Raw genomic sequence first — 18,527 nt, 5'->3', positions numbered from 1 at the left:
TCCTCCCTTCCATCTTCCTGGCTTCCTTTCCAGCCCCTTCCGCTGGCCTTGGGAACCCCTCTGTGTTACCTTTTAACACGAGGCCTCTTCCCTGCCTGGCCTCTGGGCCTGTCTCCCCAGGGAGGCGGCAGTGTGCAGGCTCTTTGAAGCCATGGCTTCGGGCTTCTCCTTTGCTGCCCAGTGGCACTGGGCTGTTAGCAGGCTCTGGGAAGTGCTTGCTGGGTGAGCGGGGAGGTGAGAGAACATCACAAAGCATTCGGGCATCTTTTCTCCCTTTCTCCTCTCCTCTCCTCTCCTCTCCTCTCCTCTCCTCTCCTCTCCTCTCCTCTCCTCTCCTCTCCTCTCCTCTCCTCTCCTCTCCCCTCCCCTCCCCTCCCCTCCCCTCGCCTCCTTTCTTTCTCCTTGTACAAGAAATACCACTCAGTGTCACAGTTCCGGCTCTTCCGGTCCCAGAAATGACAACTGTCCCATGCATGTTTTTATAGTCTCACTAAAAATGCCTGGATACACAACACAGGACTTTTGTTTTGTATGAGTATTTTTAAAAATTGTGGTGAAGCCGCATGGCTGGGTATGCCTGTGATCTCAGCTCTCGGGGAGGCTGAAGCAGGAGGATTGCAGGTTCTAGCCCAGCATGGATAACTTAGCCAGCCCTTATGTCAAAATGAAAAAATAAAACAGGGCTAGAGATGTAGTTCAGTGAGAAGGTCTGAGTTCAGTTTCCAGTACCCCTCCCAAAGTAATGAAACGCAAGGTAACTTTTACTGTCCCAACCGCTGCTAAGCATGTAGCTTGGTGGCAGTAAGTACGTTCCTGTTGGGGCGCCACCATCACCGCCACCTTCCTGCACAATACTTTTTATCTTGCAGAGCTGAGACTCTGTCCCATACGCAGTTCCCACCCTCATCCCTCTGGCAACAATCGTCCTGCTTCCTGTCTGTGCGATTTGGCCATTCAAGGGCTTCTGTGAGTGGTGCCCTAGAGTGTGTGGTAGGCCACAGGGTTGGATGAGGAAGTCTGCAGAGGTGTCTGCATGCCCGAGAGTGAAGGATTCAGCCCAAGGTCTGGAGCTCACTGCAGTGTGCCATGTAAGTCTGCACCAGCAGGCCGATGGGTCTGCGACAGGAGGCTGAAGAATCTGTGCTGAAAGTCTGAGGATCAGGCAGAAGCCGAGGAGTCTGGCCTGGAAGCCGGGGATGATGTCCAGCCAACGGTGAAGGCCGGAGCTCCTCCAGAGAGCAGAACCTCCTCTGTCCTCCTTCCCTGATACACTGTCCAGCTGCTGAGCCTCCCTGGGGCCTCAGATAGACACAGTCCATCAACCACAACAATGTGTAACATCTTTTTGAGATCCTGCTTTCCATTTTGGGGCTCCATAGCTACAGCTGGAACTGCTGGATCTTGCACACTTGTACGTCTAGTTGTCTGAGGACCCGCCTTGCTGTTTTTCTACGATGCTGCTCTGTTTCCCACCCCCTCCAGCGCCCCCCGAGGGCTCCAGACTCCATCCTTGCCCGCTCTTTTTTTTTTAATTTGAAATTTTTTTTTTTATTTAAGAGAGTAAAACACAGAAAAGGAACACAGCAAAAGAGACAAACGACAATCCCAAAACAATAACAATGTAGGCTTTCAAAGCAAGATGATAGGAATTTAACCATGGTTGCTACATCGCACATTGTTACCTTCAAAAGAGTTGCTTAGATTACCATATTTAGGCATGTAAAATTGATCTAATCATATGAGTATCAACTGTTCTTTTCTCCTTTTTTTTTTGGTACTGGGGATCGAACTCATGACCTCGCACTTGCCAGGCAGGTGCTTATGCCACTGAGCTGAACCCCCAGCCCTAACTGTTCCTTTCTAAGAACTAATAGACTTAGTAGTAGAGTCATCTTAGCTGCCTCATGCATATATATATATATATATATATATGCATAAGTATATATAGTATATAAATATATATGTATATACTTATAAGTACTTATATATACTATATGCTTATAAGCAAGTACTTATACTTACTGCTATATATACTATATACTTATAAGTATATAATACATAAGCATCTATATTATATATATACTAATGTATTGTTTTTCCTTTTCCCTTCCTTCTTTCCTTCTTTCCCCTATCCCAGTTACTTTCCCCCTTTGAGCAGTTTCTTATCCTTATGCAATATTTGTTGTAAATTTTGGATCATATTTGCTCTTTCACTTTCTTACCCTGAGGAGACAATATGGTATTTACACACGTGAGTTTGATTTATTTCGCTTATGAGTGTGGTCTCAAGTCGCATCCATTTATTTATAAATACCTCAGTGTGATCGTTCCTCGTGGCTGAGCAGCACTCCGCTGTATAAAATGCCACTTCTTTTTCATCCATCCCGCATCGGCCTTGTCCGCCCTCGCTGTTTTGTGCTCTTTTGATAGTGGCTGTACTAGCACAGTGGCACCGTGGTTTACAAACTTAACTCTTCCCACGGTTCTGGTCGCATGCTGAACCAAATCAAACTCAGTGGTTAGGTTCCGTGTTGACTTTGATTGGAGGGAATTTGATTCGGTTCTCTTCCCATTGGGTTTGTGACCAGAACTGTGGAAAGAATTACGTTTGTGAACTGAGGCCCATGGAGGTGTGAAGTGGTGTTTTGTGTGTGTTTTAAATAAAATGGCATCACAGTTTATATGCAGCTTGGTCTGTGTACTCAAAATTTTGTTACTGCTTAAGCATGCTAACCTTAGAGATGCAGTTAATTCATTTGACTTTATTTCTTCTGTTTACGTCATATGTATGCATAGTTTTGCAGAAAAAACCCCCCAGCAACCCAAGCTCAGCTTGACTTCTGTGAATTTGCCCTCCACTTAGAAGTCTCCTGGTCGTTTCTTCTGTTATCTTTGTCCATGTTTTTAAGTGTGATTACTGCTCCTTCTTGGCTTTCCGGCATGAGCCCTTGCAGCTGAGCCTGCGGTGTGAGAGAAACGAACAGAGCTCTCTTAGCACGCCTCCCCGCTCCTCCCGACCTTAGGAGACATTTGCATATTCCCAGGAAACCTGCGCCCAGATCTCTGATCTTTTGCATTTTGAGAACCTCAGGACTTGGCAGCTTGGGTTTTTTCTCATCTTTAGTGGGAAGCTTTCCCCTAGGACTTGGTTTGTTGAAGTGTGAGCCTGGGTTTCATCTGAGTTGCTCCCTGATTAAATGAGATGGAGCTTAGACTTCCTGACATCCCGGGAAGCGGCTCCGGGAAGCTCCCTGGCTGGACCCTGTCTCCAGGAAGCCCTGGCTACAGGCTGTGCACCTCTTACCTCCTCTGTCCCCACCCCTGCCCTGGGTGGGGCTTTTATTAATCAGCTGCACTTTATGGAGGGGGACACTGAGGCCCAGATCGTAGCGCTGCCATGCCAGGTCCCTGGACGGGCAGGTAGCATTGTCAAGGGGCGGTGTTTGGCCCCTTGTCTCAAAGTGACAGTGAGGAAGGGGACCGGCACAGACAGCTCCCCTGCCTGCCAGGCCTGGCCAGCTGTTCGATTCCTACCAGCTCTGTGTAGGGGTGGGGTGGGGTGGGGCTGCTGCAGGCGGGGGACACTGAGCCAGGGTATGCTGTGCCAGTCTGCACACACCCATGGCCCTGCCCCTCGGAGTGCCAGGTTCTGTACTTGGGCTCCTAAGTCACTTTCAGAACCTGTTCTGTGTACACAGCCTCTCCCCGCCAGCCTCGTTCCCCCACGGGAAGCTGGAGTGGGAGCCAGGGCAGGAACTCAGCTGCCTAAGGCAGGGGTTTGCTCTTTGCCAGCTGCTCAGCAGGTGTGGCAGGCTTCTCTGTGAATATCACCTGGCTGAGTGCCATGTCCCCTACTGGACAGATGACAGGGATGCAGGCCAGAATGGGACTGGACTGCGCATGCCGAGGGAGCAAGACTGCCACGGCCAGCAGGTAGGAAGCAGGTGCAGGCAGCTGGGTCCTCAGCCAGAGACAGGAAACGCCTTTTGTGACTCCAGGAAAGTCAGCCTTTCCATTTCTGCAGGGTGAAGTTTCCCATGGAGATAGGGTAAAATAACGGGGATCCACCTGCACTGTGAGCCCCCTTCCCCTGCAGAGGGGTGGCACTGGGCCAGCAGGTCAGCGCGAGCCCTTGCTGCCTGTCTGCCTTTGCCTTGCAGGTGTGGGACGCCGTGGACTCAGGGCGCTGCCTGCAGACCTACTCCGTGCACAGTGAGGCGGTGCGGGCGGCCCAGTGGTCTCCCTGTGGCCAGCGAATCCTCAGCGGAGGCTTTGACTTCGGCCTACACCTGACGGACCTTGAAACAGGTGCGTTGCTCTGCCGTCCCCAAGGGCAGCTGGACCAGTCCCTGGGGAGTCCTAGGCCACAAGGGGTCCTGCTGTTGGCAGGAGCTGTGGGACTGCCTGCCGTGTGAGGGGTTTCTAGGTGTCTGCTTTTGGAAGCGTGGCTCCTGGAGGACCGCAGTGGCCCTCTGCCAGCCGGCACTGAGGACAGAGCCCAAGGTTGTCTCAGTCCAAGCTGTGAGGCTGGATAAAGAGGTGGCTGTTTAATCAACTTCTGACATGCAATTTGTATGGGAATAGATTTAACTTGATCGTGGTGTCTTTGGTTGGCATCAGTTAGGAATTCCTGTCAATTCATTACCTATGAAAGCTGGAAGAATGATTCCAGCCCATCAGGAAAGTCCTCAGACGAGTTCTGCTTTAATGGCCCTGCTGAAAAGGTGTCTGGGCAAGATGGATTTGCCCTGGGTGACTCCTAAGCAACCCCTTGGCAAGCAGGCGGGAAGGGAGAAGTCCATAGAAGGAGCTCTCCTGTGCACGGGCGCAGCTCGTGAGCCTGCAGCCTTGGCCCTGAGCGGACCAAACAGGACAGGTGTGGGACTGGGAAGGGGTGCTGTCTGCCTCCCAGTCCTGCCTGCTCTCTGTGCCCGCATGGCTTTCTGCTCCTGGGCTTTCCTTGGTGGCTTTGCTGCCGGGTACATCCAAGGGGAGGAGGAAGGACTGGGGTTCACACCAGTGTCCTCAGGCTGCCTCCTGCCTGCTGGCGGTGCGGTGGCAGCCCTGGGGTTCCCCAGGATCTGGGGAGACAGAAGTGCTCACTGCCAGATCCAAGTAGGCACAGACAGGAAATGCAGAGGGCAGACTGGTCACTTCCGGCTGTGAGACCACCTCCTGTGCTGTCTTCCCCTCCTGGACCCTCCTGGACCACCGGGGTGGCCTTGCAGCTCCTTTGTGCCCATGTACACTCAGGAGCAGGCTGACCAGGCGGATGGTCGTGGGGACCCTGGGGTGCCAGCGACTGTGCTTAGGCTCTGCCCGTGGTGCGGCCAGTTCTCATCAGTGCTGGCAGCGACTGTTTCCATTTTATGGAGAGGAGGAGAAGGGACCTGCTCAAGGCTGCCCCGTGGTGCGCTGCTGGCTGGCAAAGCCGGAGCTGTGTGTGCAGCTGTGGGTGCCCTCCCTGCAGTAGACAGGGCTTCCTTCCCCTGGGTACATCGCTGGCCGAGTGGCCTCGTGGGCCTCCTCCACCCTGTGAGGTCTCCAGGGCCCAGGATTTGGTGTCATGTGTGATGGTAAAGATTAGGCTGCTGATGGCAGGAGTGGCCTCTGACTTCAGAGTGCGTGTCTGCAGCCATCCCTCCGGTCTCCTCAGAGACAACCTCAGGCTGCAGTGGTAGGGCTGGAGGCAGAGCACTGAGCTTAGAAAATCAAGGAAGACTTCCGGAGGTCTGAGCCAGGAAGTAAGTGGCCAGAGAACCAGGGAAGGAGAGGTTCATTTGAGGGGAAGTCAGGCGGGTTCTCAGCAGTCAAAAGCAGGGCCACAGTTGCATCCACATGGTATGTATGGAGACCCAGGCATCCTGTCCTGTTGGGGTGCAGGAGGCTGGGGGACCCAAGAGGGCATCTCTACCCCGTGCTCACATGACCACATGTGGGTGCCACTGTGCAGGGGGAGTGGCAGGTGAGGCCCTGGCACCTGCACCATAGCTTCTCAGACGTGGGTGACATCAGTCATCTGATGGCATGAATAGGCTCCTCATGGCTCTTTGCCATTGTCTGTTTTCTCCGTGAGCAGATGTTACACACAGGCCTCTGTGTGTGTGTGTGTGTGTGTGTGTGTGTGTTGGGAAGGGTGTGTTCTGAAACCCCTGGGTGTTCCCACAGTGCGGTCACAGCAGGTGGTAGGGACTCGCTGATCTGTGGATGGGGGGAGCTGTGGCTTGTTTGTTTGTTTTTGAGACAGGAAACAATGCTGTGTATCCCCAGCTGGCCTCAAACTTGGGGCGATCCTCCTGTCCCAGCCCCCGAGTGCTGGGATCACAGGTGTGCACACCAGCCCATGGCTTGGTTTGTGCTTGGGGCAGGTGTCCCATGTGACTGGCCTCCCCTGTCCAGCTGTGTGGGGCTGCGCTGGAAGACAGTGCTGACCTGAGCTGTGTGATCCTCCAGCGCTGGCCTGCGGGATGGGGACAGGCAGAAGACATGCCTCTGCCCTGGGGTATTGCTGTCCAGGTAGGGGTGACTGAGGATACCCCACTCCACACCTCAGCTGGGAATGGCCACTGCACTGGGTTCAGCTGTTGAAGGAGGATTTTGTTCATGATGTGGCCACCGGCTGTGTACCTGCTCTGCGCAAGGCCTGGTGCTGGCACCGTGTGAGTGTCAGGTGTCCTCGGTCCCCAGGGAAGCCTGGCTGGGCACCTGGCTGGGCCTCTCCTGCTGAGTGGTACTTGGCTCCCTCCCGCCTCCTGGTGCTGCAGGAGTTAGGTGAGGACAGCCTTGCCTTGGTGGCCCTTGAACCTTCTTCAGTCGTCCAGAGCCGGGCCATCAGGGTCCCTGGGCGAGAGGATCGCCGCCTTGCCTGCCCTGCTCGCACACTGTGCTGCACCCCCTTTTGTGCACGGAGGCCGGGGTGGGACTTCTGCAGCCTCCGGCCAGCCTGGTCCCCATGTGCGAGGTGGGCTTCTCGGCCCTCGGGGCTGCAGCTTTGTCACTTCATTCTAATTAGGGCTCCCTGCCTGGATCAGGCCGCACAAGCACCCTTGCTGCGGGTGCTGGGAATCCGTCACTTGGCCCCCATTGTCCTTAATGGGCATCTGCCTCCAAGGCCATTCATCCTGGTGTCCTCAGTCAATACGCTTGGAAATCTGTGGATTCGGAAACGTCAGTGCCTGGCCTGGAAGATGAGGGCCGGCCATGGTTTTTCTCGTTAATTTATAGCTCAGCAGCCGTTGGCTTGTGGGGGAGCCGTGAATCAACACTTAATAAAGCCGATCTCCGATTAATTACCTTTGGGGCTATGTTTCCACCCCAGTCTTCCTAACAGCGTTTCCGGGGCCTTAGGTTGAGGTGGCCTTGGGGAACGTGCGCCATGGCTGTCAGGGTCCCCGGGGCCCCCAGCCCCGTGAGTCCCCTGATCCTGAATCAGCCTGTCTCCTCAGCACTGGCTGGGGGCTTCTAAGGTTTCACAGCCGTCGGTCTGTCCCATCCTATGTGGCCATCCTGTCTTCCTGTCTGTTGCATAGGTGTGGTGGGCACCCCCAGCAGGCGAGTGACATGTGCCTTCCCCTGCCCGTGCTCTGTGCCTGGCGCTGGACCACCTAGGGCATGACTGATGCCAACCGCCGAGCCAGGGTGCTGCCAGGAGCCCGGCTGCCGGTTGTTTCCCCGTGGAGGACCCTAAGTGTCCCCCGGAGTGTGTGACTGGCCAAAGGATGCTTCTCCAGGTTCCGGCAGCTGTGCCCAGCAGGGAGGAGGAGCCTCAATAGCCTCAGGACGTTTGGCACAAGAAGGTGAGAAGCGGCAACATGCAGACCACAGTGAAGAGTGCCCAGGCTGTGGGAGGAACCCGCACCTGCTGGTGCTCACTGCGTGCTGAGCCAATGCTGTGCCTCCCGCTCCTCGTGCAGCTCAGTGGGCCTCGCTGGCCTCCATCCGTCTGTCAGGAGCCCACGCTGTCTGAGGCCTGGGTGCTGGGGACTGCTGCAAAGCATCCCGAGTTTTTCTGTTTGCTCCTTAAGCCCTGTGGGGCCTTTGCTCCCGGAGGGAGGCTCAGCGGGCTCCGTGACCCAGGAAGCCTGAGCTGGCCATGTCCTCAGCTGGTGCCCTACAGGGGCCCCTCCGTCTCCTGCCTCCTGTGCAAGGGGCCTTCCCTCTTCTGCATGCCCAGGCCTCCTTCTTGGGGTCTGTAGTCAGGCTCCCCTGTGGGTAGGGTCTGCGTTCCTCCCTCCACAGTGCCCCATACCCACCTGGCCTCACTCGGCTCTTCCACCCAGCAGTAGAGGGAAGAGCCGGCCTGCCTGGTGGGTGGCAGAGGTTTTCCTGCCTCTTTACCGACTGGATCATGGCGTCCTCCCCTGGACGGCAGGAGTGGCTCCCAGCACGATTGTATTGTCGCCTTTGGGCAGCCTAGTGGAGTGGCCTCTGGCCGTGTGCGCGCTGGTGTTGTGGTTCAGTAATGCTCGGCACTCTTTGGAGGCCAGGCCACTCTGTGGGCTGGTTCTGGAGCCCAAGCCCAGTCACAGAAACAAGCCGCCAGCACCATATCAGCCCTGGGGCACCTCAGGCTTGCAAGTCAAGAGCTCCTTTTTTTAATTTTAAATTTATGTTTGCAGTTTAATAATGTTTATGTTCATTTTTAGGGGGTAGGTACATGTACTTAACATATCTTCTTTTCATTTTTAGTTTTTAAAATTTTTATTTAAACAAAATAAAACAGCATAAAGCCAACCAAAACAAAACAGTGAAAGTGATACAGGACTTCAAAACAGGATACTAGGAAATCCACGGTGGCTACCGTAATGCCTCTTGTTATCTTCAAAATTGCTGCTTATACCATCAGATGTAGTAAAATCAAAACAGAACAGAATAAAACCAGTCAAAACATTAGAGAAAACAAAACAAAACAAAACAGTGAGAATCATATTGGATTTCAAAAACAAGACGTAAGGAAACCCCCCATAGTTGCTATATTGCATATTTTTATCCTCTAAATGGATGCTCAGACTGCTGACTTTAGGCCTGCAAAGCCAATAAGACAATTCAAGCATTAAGCTGTTTTGTACCTCAGTTGCTGTCAACTCAGCCTGTGATCCTCCGAAGCAGCTGGTTGCTTACAGGGTGGAGGAGGCGCTTCTTGTCTCCCAGCCCGTGCCCTGGCAGGCTCAGGGGAAGGGTGAATTGGCATCTTATTTCTCTTCCCAGTCCTACGTGGCTACTAATAGCTCACAGATACTTAACATACGTTAAGTGTTTTCTGTCTTTTTTTTCCCTTTATTTGGAGACAGGGTCTTCTATGTTGTTCCTACACTCAATGTGTAGCCCAGGCTTGCCTCTAGCTCACAGGATTCCTCTTGCCTCAGCCTCCTGAGTGTTGGGATTACAGGTGTGTGCCAGTTCCCCTGGTCATACCTTAAATCCTTTTATTCTCTTTTCTCTCTTATCCCTCACTCCCTCCTCTGTCTCTGGTGACCCTTTCCATTTGCAAAAGAGCTATCCCTGTTTGCCTATTTTATTTTTTTATTAACTATTTATACTTTGGGCTTCTCCTATAAGAGAAGTTGTACGATATTTAAGCTCGTTTGTCTGATTTATTTTACTTAACATTACAGTCTCAAAGTGCATCCATTTCCCCACAAATGACTCAGTCTATCCTTCTTCGTGGCTGAGTAGTACTCCAGTGTATAAATACCAGATTTTCTTTATCCATTCATCTGTTGATGGACAGACAGGCCATGTCCAAGATTTAGCTGTTATGAGTTGTACTGCTGTAAACCTGGGGATGTGTGTATAACTGTGTGTGACGTCTTTTACTGTGTTGGGAAGATACCTAGGAGGGGAATAGCTGGGTCAAAGGAATTTCTAATTTTAGTGTTTTGAGGACTCTCCATAGTGGTTGTACCTGTTGACTTTCCCACCAACAGTGCTCTTTCCCCTGCAGCCTCGCCAGCACTTGTTAGTATTAGATTTCTTGATGATGCCCGTTCTTGTTGGAGGGAGGTGGCATCCCAGCGTGGTTTTCACTTGCATTCCTCTGGTGGCCAGAGAGGCTGAGCTTTTCTTCCTGAATGTATTGGATATTGGTGCTGCTTCTGAGTCCTTTTTTCCTTCTTTCTTCTCCTTCACTTTTGGAGAATTCAGTCTTGTCCAGATAATTAAAGGCAGTGGCTGAACTTGTTATGAAAGACATTATCAATGGGAAATGGGAGACAGGGCACGACCAGGAGACGGGGGGAGAGAGAAGGGACGGGAGGGGAAGCAGGTGATGTCTGCCTGCACTGACCCTCCGGATGGATGTCGTGGTGCACACAGCTGCTCTCCCCATCGTGGGCCCTGACTGTTGCCACAGCCTCTGGTCACCGCGCCCTGCCGGCTGATGGATTTCCATGTTCCTGCACTGCCCGTCCTCCTCCCAGCCACTCTGAGGGTGGCATCCTGACCCGGACTGTCCGCTGTGGACCCTGGGCTCTGGAAGGGCCAGCCCCCCACCCTCCCTGGCCCTGGCACACCTGCGCAGATGGCCTTGGTTTCTGATACGCTGAGTTTGATTTGAAAGTTAGGAAGCTTTTTTTTTCCTCGTTAACTTTGAGTCAGGGTGGTTAAATTTACAGCTGGCTGAATACTTCCCAGAGGATGAGTGTACGATATTGATTTTAGCGGAATGAGTCATACGCCTGCTGCCTGGGAACACGGGCTCGATTACCTCGAGCCGGCCCCAGAAGCTTTCCCTTGTCAACATTTCCCTGCATGTTTGTGAGGCTCTGGACGCGCTCGGGAGTTGAGAGGGAAAGATCACGCCTGCCCGGCGGGGGGGGGGGTGCAGAGGGGGTCTCAATGGGGGCAGGAGGGTCCGTCCCAGCACTGCCCTACCTCGCAGGCTTCCGGTTCCCCAGCTGTGAGAGTCGGGCTCATGTCCCCCACCCTGGGGCTGTGAGGTGACACATGCAAGCGGCAGCCAGGAACTGTGAGTCATTAGCCAGGGGGAGTGCGACAGGAGCAGGACATGTGCACCCCCTGTTTCCTGGGACCTGCGCCTGGGTTTTGATTGACCTGAGACGGCAGTTCTGGATCAGGGACCGGGCTGGGGCCAGATGTCCTGAGCGGAAGAAGAGGGTGTCAGGGTCCTGGAGTCCTCGGGACCATGAGGTCCCCCGAGGCAGATGTTAGGATGCACAGTGGTGCTGACCTGGGGGCCCTACCTGAGAGAGGGACCTGGAGACGGGCAGTATTGGCAGGGATGGGGGTGTCAAGGGAATACTCTGAATTTCTGCAGTGTATTTTAAGCACATTTTTTGTGGTACTTTATTTACTGTGGGGCTGGGGATTGAACTCAGGGCCTCACGCATGCAATGCAAGTGCTCCACGGAGGAGTTCCACCTCTCGGTCTGATAGTTTATTTTTTACTTGTATCATTATTGATTCAAGGAGGAAAAGATGTAATCTTTCTTAAGTCCAAGAAGATCCAAATGGTTTTTATATTGGCTGAGCTCATTATAATCCGATCAATAAAGCCAGTTCCCGAGGATGAAATGTTTTAAAGCTCCATTTCCTATAATAAGCATACAGTGAATAAGCAGAACGTTCTGCAGCTCGCAGACAAACACGAGAGACTGTAGCAAGGTGAAAGGTTCCGTGCCAGCTCCCCACTGCTCAGAGAAGCCTCGCTAGGATGGGGAGAGGATACGGAGGAGGGTGGGCTGCCAGGACGGTTCTCAGCCGTTCTCCGGGTTCCTGCCACCACTGCTGAGGCCAGCCCGGGCAGGCTGTCCCCAGAGCCTCCCCGGCAGCCCAGCTGCCATTCATGTCTGAAGGTTCCTGCTGTTCAAGCCTGCTACCCCTGGGGTTTAGCTTTTAATTTAACCAAGGATGCACTCAGTAAAGTTGGGTTTAATTTTCCAAGCTCTGCCCGCTCCTCTTTGTTGCTCTCTGCAGAGAGGTTTGGTGCCAGTAGGCTGCCAGTTTTGTGGATTGTGAGATGCAGCCCAGAAGGGCTTGGCCCAGGGCCCTCCAGGGAAGTGACCGGCTGGGCGGGCACCCGGGTCTGCGTGGCCGTCACTGCTCAGCTGTCCCTCCCTGCCTTAAACACGATGCCCAGTGACCTCTACTCTTGCCAGTGACCCCTGAACTGAGTCTTGTTCGAGACCTCTTTACTTACCCCAAATTTGCCCTGATGGTTCTTGGGAGCTACCCAGCAGCTTATTAAAACCTATTAAAAATCTTTTGCTTTTGTGCCCTGTTAGCACAGAAAAATAGTAAAGGCCTAATTATTAAAATAGGAAGAAAAAAAAAATACTACAGCTTGTCTTCTAAATGGAAAATTTTCACACTTAAAAGACAGACTCTCAGTCTCTTTGGGAGTTGAGGAAACATAACATTCAGGAATGCAATTTTCTTTTAAACAGAAGAATCTCAATCATGCTCTTTTAGTAACTCAACTTTTCCTCTTGTCTTCTTCCCCTTGCTGGCAAGGTGATATCATTGCACTTTTTGAAAAAAAATGTATATGTATGTAAGACTCCACGGCTGTGTGTGATGTTGAACATATGGTTATATGCTCCAGGCCAAGGAGCCAAGGGAAACATGTTTTCCAGGCACCAAGTTTGTATTTCCTTTTGGGTCTGAGGATTGGCAGTGAATTCCGAATGAGCAGAGAGCTGGTGGCTGGGGGTCAGCGACTTCTGGCTCTCCAGAGTCCCCTGAATTCTATGGGGTGCAGCGTTATGGTGCTCTCTTTCCCCATGTGGAGATGTCCCGGTCACCACCCACAGCGTCCCAATGGCCCACAGCCACCTGGCTCTGGTGTGCATCCCAAAATCTGCTGGGTCCGATGGGCGTGTGGGCTCAGTGTCTGCCTGGCTAGAGTCCTGAGTAATACCTCTCAACTCAAGCCCGGTGTCGCTGCAGACCCTGCCTGTGACTCCAGTTTGAAACGCCTTTGCCCAGCAGGCAGAGAGCACAACTGCTGTGCCTGCCCCTCGGAGTGGACAGCTGGCCCACTGGGCAGTCCCTTTGTTACGTGGACCGTGTGACTCTGCAGCCGCCCTTTGTGCCACCTACATCTTGAAGCAAAGTAGTTGAGAGCCTCATGCAATTTAAAGAGATAGAGATTTTTCATTTACAAAAAGTCAACTATTTCCAAAGTTTTCTCTGATGACAAGTGATTGCCAATTGTAAGTCCCTAGATGATATTACAGGAAAAAAAACCCAACACACTTAATCACCCATCAAGGTAAAAGTGACGCCTTAACAAAGGGTGAGAGTCACTGCTTTCCAAAAAGCATGTGCTTGGAAGGAGAGAACATCTTGAAAGCAGATTTATTTGGTGCTAATGATGAGACCCAGGACCTCAGGCCTGCTGAGGCATTCTTCTCCCCCAGCGCCACACCCAGCCCACAGAAAGCAGATCATTTTAATCACTTCTATTGTTTGTGATTTTTTTTTCTCTTGCCAAAAAAGTGATGTTAAGAGCGTCACTTGTTAAAAACCTATCCAAATACCTACACCCTTAATTCAAGATTGGTGTTTTTCAAAGCTTTTAAAAATGCTTTTATGAAAATTGCTGCAGATTTGGAGGTGGGCTGTTAAAAACAGGAGATGTAACAATGATCCCTTCTGATTGATGTCAGAAGCCAAAATGTCACATTACGAGGAAAGGAGCTTTACTAGTAAAATGTTCTCGAAACTCTTCACCCTGGGTGGGTGGAAGTGGAAATGAACTCTTGGGGTCTAGGGGGAGCATCCTGCTTTCTGGTCCACGTGTCCCCGGGAGGAATGCTTGTCAGTGTGGACATAGCTCGGTTGTGGAAACTGAGGTAGCGCTAGGCTGCTTTCAGATCCCTGAGTTACAGAACGTTTCCATCAATGGAAGTGTATTCAGTTCTGTCGTTCTAAGAACGCCGTAACTCTTCATCTTAATGATTTCAAAGAGGGTGGTCGATACTCTTTTTTTTTTTTTTCAGGTTGATATTCTTACTACCATGCTTGTAAACAGCACATTAAAATATAATTTGAAATATTCATTATTTCATTCTTGCCTTAAGTTGTTCTATTGTGGCACTTTAGAAATGGTCACACTCTGTGATCTTTGCACAGGTGGCCCTGTGTTGGTGATCTGTGTGGAAGGGCTTGGCAGGGAGGGTGTGCAGAATGTGAGAGTCCGGCTGCAGGAAGCCTGGATCTGTGTTGTGCCCTGCTGTGACTCTGGTGGGCACTGATGGATGACTTTCAGTTCCTCTCCCGGGAAGCTGGCCCGGGCCCATCCTCGGTGCGCGGAGGTCATACACACAGAGTGGGGTATGCTTCAGGATATCCATGGTGCGGACACTGCTTCCTGGGGTCCATGGGGAGGGGAGAGGAGGGGGTGTGATCTGGAGATCTTAGCATCTCACCCAAGCTGTCCCTCCCCGGCCCATGGAGGAGTCCCGGGGGCCAGAGGCAGTCCAGGCTTTCCCTGCTGGGCTGTGGCAGCCCTGGTGCCATCTCGGAGGGAAGCCTCCCCTGTGTTGCTGGGCTGGCACGGTGGGGACAGCCCTTGGGGACACGTAGGACACGTACAGAGGTGGCACAATGACTCTGTCTGAGAATCCCCTGGGCACTTAGGTGCGAGAGGTGAGAAGCGACATCAGCACTCTTGGGGTCCAGGGAGAGCCCTGCTGGTGGACGTTTCTGAAGCCGATCCCGCTCACCTCTGGGAGATGGCAGTGAGAGAGCTGTGTGCCACTCGGTTTGTGTGTGTCCATGTGCACACATACCTCAGTGCCTCAGTGCTGCAGGCGCTTGACAGCAGCCGAGGTGGACACGCAGAGGACTGGGGCTGTCTTGTCTCTAGGGAGCCCAGTGAGACCCTGCACCCGATGTCCTTCTGTGGCTGTAAGATTAGTGACCCTGACCTTACAGCAAATCTGCCTTTACAGTAGACGCCAAAGTCTGCAACCTCCGTGTGGACCGCAGCCTGCGAGATGTTACCAAGCTCACCGGGACACCTTGCTGTGGCTGGAAAGTGGGCTCAGAGCCACTGCGTGGCTCATTACCCCCAATTCTCCTGGAAATGTGATCTGGGCTGTCAGCATGGCCCTGGGGCAGCAGGGAGTGAGGAGCGTCTTGTCACCTTCTCCAAAGTCTTGTCCATCTGGGGAGTGTCCTTGGCTCGGGGCTTCGAGTTAGGTGGCATCCGTGTTGCACCATGCAGGACCTGCGTGTTTTCTAATGTCTCCTCTCTGTTTGCGTTGCAGGAACCCAGCTATTTAGTGGTCGTAGTGACTTTAGAATCACTACCTTGAAATTTTACCCGAAAGACCACAACATCTTTTTGTGTGGAGGCTTCAGCTCTGAAATCAAGGCCTGGGACGTGAGGACTGGCAAGGTAATCAGTTGCCTTCTCCTTGGGCTGGCTTCCCCGTGGGAGAGCAGGGGCCTGAGCTGCCCTGGTCTCTGGATGCAAGGGTTGCAGCAGTTTCCTCTCTGGTATTGCGCCTCCCAGCAGCCAGAGTGTTTCCCTGTCGTCCAAGGGAGATTTTTAGGAGTCCGGTTCCCATCTCAATCACAGTAAGAGCCAGTGGCATGCAAGGCCTAAATGATCTTCTGTACTCGCCTCACCCCTTCTCCAGTCCTGCCTGCCTTTCCTAGATCACCTCTGCACTCCTGCCACAGGACCTTTGCACTTCCCACTCCTGTGCTGCAGTGCCCTTCCCCCAATTTCCTCTACAGTTAGCTTCCTCCCTCCTGTAGGACGCTACTCAGAGTCCACTTCTTGGTGAGGCCTCCCTTGCCCCCACTCCTTGCTGTTCATTATGCTGTATTACACCTCTCTGTGCCTGTTATTAACAGCTGGTGTGCTGTGATTTTTTTTCTATATAAGGTGGATATCTCACGTTTTTTATTTCCATATGGGGTCTCACTGAGGCTCTGAATTGCCCAGTCTGGGCTTGCACTTGTGATCCTCCTGCTTCAGCCTCCCAGAGTTCTAGGATTACAGAGCCACTGTGTCTGTTTCCTGTGGGCTTTTTGCGCTGACTGATTTGCCGGGATCCCTCCACTCGAGTGTAAGCTCTCAGGGCGGAAAGCTTTGCGTCTGCTGCAGACACCTCATTGTTAGAACTCTGAGAACAGCCCATTGCCCCAGTCAGCAGACCTAGAGGATGGCAGCCATGAAGCGTGCACCTTGGGAAGGGGAGACGGATGCCAGATGTGTGCAGGGCTGGTGACCAGCTTGACCCAGCACAGCGCACAGAGCCCTGCTGCAGGTTCACAGTGAGGTGCCCGGGAGTCTTCAAGCAGAGCCTCAGGGGCTCCGTGACTTCCTGAGGCAGCACTGCGTGGGCCAGCGCAGGTGCAGCCCAGTGCCCCAGAGAGCTCGAGACTCCCTGTGCTGCCGGCACCCAGGCTGACCACGGGAGGAGCGGGCAGAAGCCAGCGTGTCCTCCATTTGGGGTCCCGGGGCCCAGGGCCTCACCCTGCTATGTCTGCAGTGCAAGAGCGGCCAGCGGCCTCCTGAGCCATCCTAGCCAGGCTGTGCGATTGGGGAAGGGGGACAGGTGTCCTGGTGGCCCTTCCTGGAAGGCTGCCGACGGGTTGCCTGCTCGCCTTGTAAGACAGCTAGAACGCAGGCCCTTGTCTTTAGAGAGAATGGGACGTTCTGTCCGCAGAGGAGATCCGACTCCAGGTGCTTCAGCAGGGAGATGGGTGCTTGTCAGGAGCGAGGTGGGTGCTTCAAAAGCAGCAGCAGAGCTGCATTTACCCATTAAAAGCTCACCCACAAGGGCCCTCCTTGGCAAAGGTATTTGGAGAAGAGAGGAAAATTACCCAGGAAGAAGTGGACACAGTGGAATTAAAAAAAAAAAAAAAACACCAAAAAACCCCCCAAATCACCACACAACAGAACGCTTTATATTTAGGGCGTAAATGCACCATAAACACAAGGAAACGTTTGAGTGCATCGTGCAAGTTGGAGAACAGTCATGGCATTTGAAGTGGGACCGCCTGGTCATCGGGCCCCTCTTGATGGCCACATCTCCTGGTGCACCCTGATTTTAGCCACAAACCCCTAAGAAATTACTCACCACGGATGCCATCTGACTTACAGAGTTTGTTAAAAATATCGGGTTTCCTCCCAGGGCAGACGCCAGCTGACAGGCTCCGAAAATGCCAGGGCAGAGGCAATTAGAAGCAGATGTTGCTGTGACTGGTATTGGCATGTTTGCGAGTCTCTCACAAGCTAATAATGTGGGTAAAGGGATCTGTGCTGCTATTTGTTTCTATTCCCTTTTAACCAACACTCCTCCCCCGCCGGGTCACACGCGGAGGGGGTGCTGGTTCCATTTGCATCCGCGGGGCCCTGGGGTGGGGGCAACACTCACTTCTGCTCTGACAAGTGCTACCTGTGCCTTAGAAGGGACTTAGCAAGCTGCCTGCTCTCGGGGCTCCCATCTGGGGCTCCCGCCCAGCCTGGCTCCTGCCTCTGTCCCTGGTGCTGATTGCTGTGCCAGCCGCAAACAGCCTGGCCTTTCCTGAGTGCCAGCCTGGGCGACAGAGGGCCCCGCAGGGGGAGCAGGAGGCGCGTGGGCCTTCGCTGACTTACAAAGGAAGCCAGCTTCTCCCTCCGGCTCCGCTGGGAGGAGCGTGTGTTATACAAGTGACACGGAATCAAACAGTGAAGTTGGGAAATTCAGGGAGAGACAGAGGAGTAATCCAGCCAGCCAAAGGGAAACAACTTGTGACATTTTGATGTGTTTCTTTTATTGTGACTTCCCCCTGTGGTTTCTCTTGTAGTACAAAAATGGTTTGGTCTCGCTTTTATGCACACTTCTGGATTTTGCATTGCAGGCGGATTATAAGGGGTTTTCGTGTTACTACAGAGTTGTACAGTGTTAGTGGTATCTCTTTAACTCAGTGTGTTTTCTCGATCACTCTTCCCTTGGGTTCAGTTCCCAGAACAGTGTGTGACACGTGCTGCTGTGGATGGAGTGAATCAGATTTCCTTAACTTCTTAAATTATTTTCCTACATGCTGTGATCAAAATATACAGTGAATGTTCAAACTTTAAAAAAAATGCATTGCCTTGACGCCTCTCAAAATCTTCCACTCACTTTGAACACACTCAGCCCATCATCCTTGCCTCTTTCTTTCTCTCTTTCTTTCTGTACTGGGAATCGAACTCACGACCTCACACTTACCAGGCAGTGCCATGCAGCTGAGCTCTGCCCCGGCCCCGTTCTTGATTCTCTGTGAAGCAGCCCTGGAATCCTCTTTCCTGAGTGTCTTTAGTTGTACTATTGTGGCTTCAGTGTCCTGCACTGACCCTTCCGTGGTTATTCTGGCCTGGGAAGAGCCAGAAGCCTCACGGTGCTGTGCTTCGGAGATAAAGCGGGTGAGGGCCCCCGACTGTGTCTGCAGCCCGGCTTCCCACGGGCGGCCCTTGGCCACAGCGTTCACAGCGTGTCCGCTCTCACTTTGAAAAGACACTCGTGAAAGAGGACTTCGGAGCTGCTCACAGCAACAGTGACCACAGTGACGGGATCAGTGTGTGT

At 52.8% G+C, this 18,527-nt stretch overlaps 1 protein-coding gene across 4 annotated transcripts in view; it reads left to right on the top strand.

The window, feature by feature from the left end:
- The window catches only part of Wdr25 (WD repeat domain 25), a 128,505-nt gene that overhangs the window by 71,467 nt on the left and 38,511 nt on the right, over positions 1-18,527 (top strand). For 2 of the 4 annotated variants that reach the window (XM_063241411.1, XM_063241412.1), the window contains exons 4-6: positions 2,229-2,251; positions 4,161-4,308; positions 15,234-15,364. In XM_063241411.1, the coding sequence (XP_063097481.1) occupies positions 2,229-2,251; positions 4,161-4,308; positions 15,234-15,364 (302 nt within the window). The remainder of the gene's footprint in view (positions 1-2,228; positions 2,252-4,160; positions 4,309-15,233; positions 15,365-18,527) is intronic. The other 2 variants (XM_063241414.1, XM_063241415.1) reach the window with 1 other exon arrangement.

This window comes from Cavia porcellus, unplaced genomic scaffold (genome assembly GCF_034190915.1).
Source record: "Cavia porcellus strain 051 isolate PalLab524CR breed Dunkin Hartley unplaced genomic scaffold, mCavPor4.1 scaffold_31, whole genome shotgun sequence".
Lineage (NCBI taxonomy): Eukaryota > Metazoa > Chordata > Mammalia > Rodentia > Caviidae > Cavia > Cavia porcellus.
This window is presented reverse-complemented; position numbering and strand designations above follow the sequence as displayed.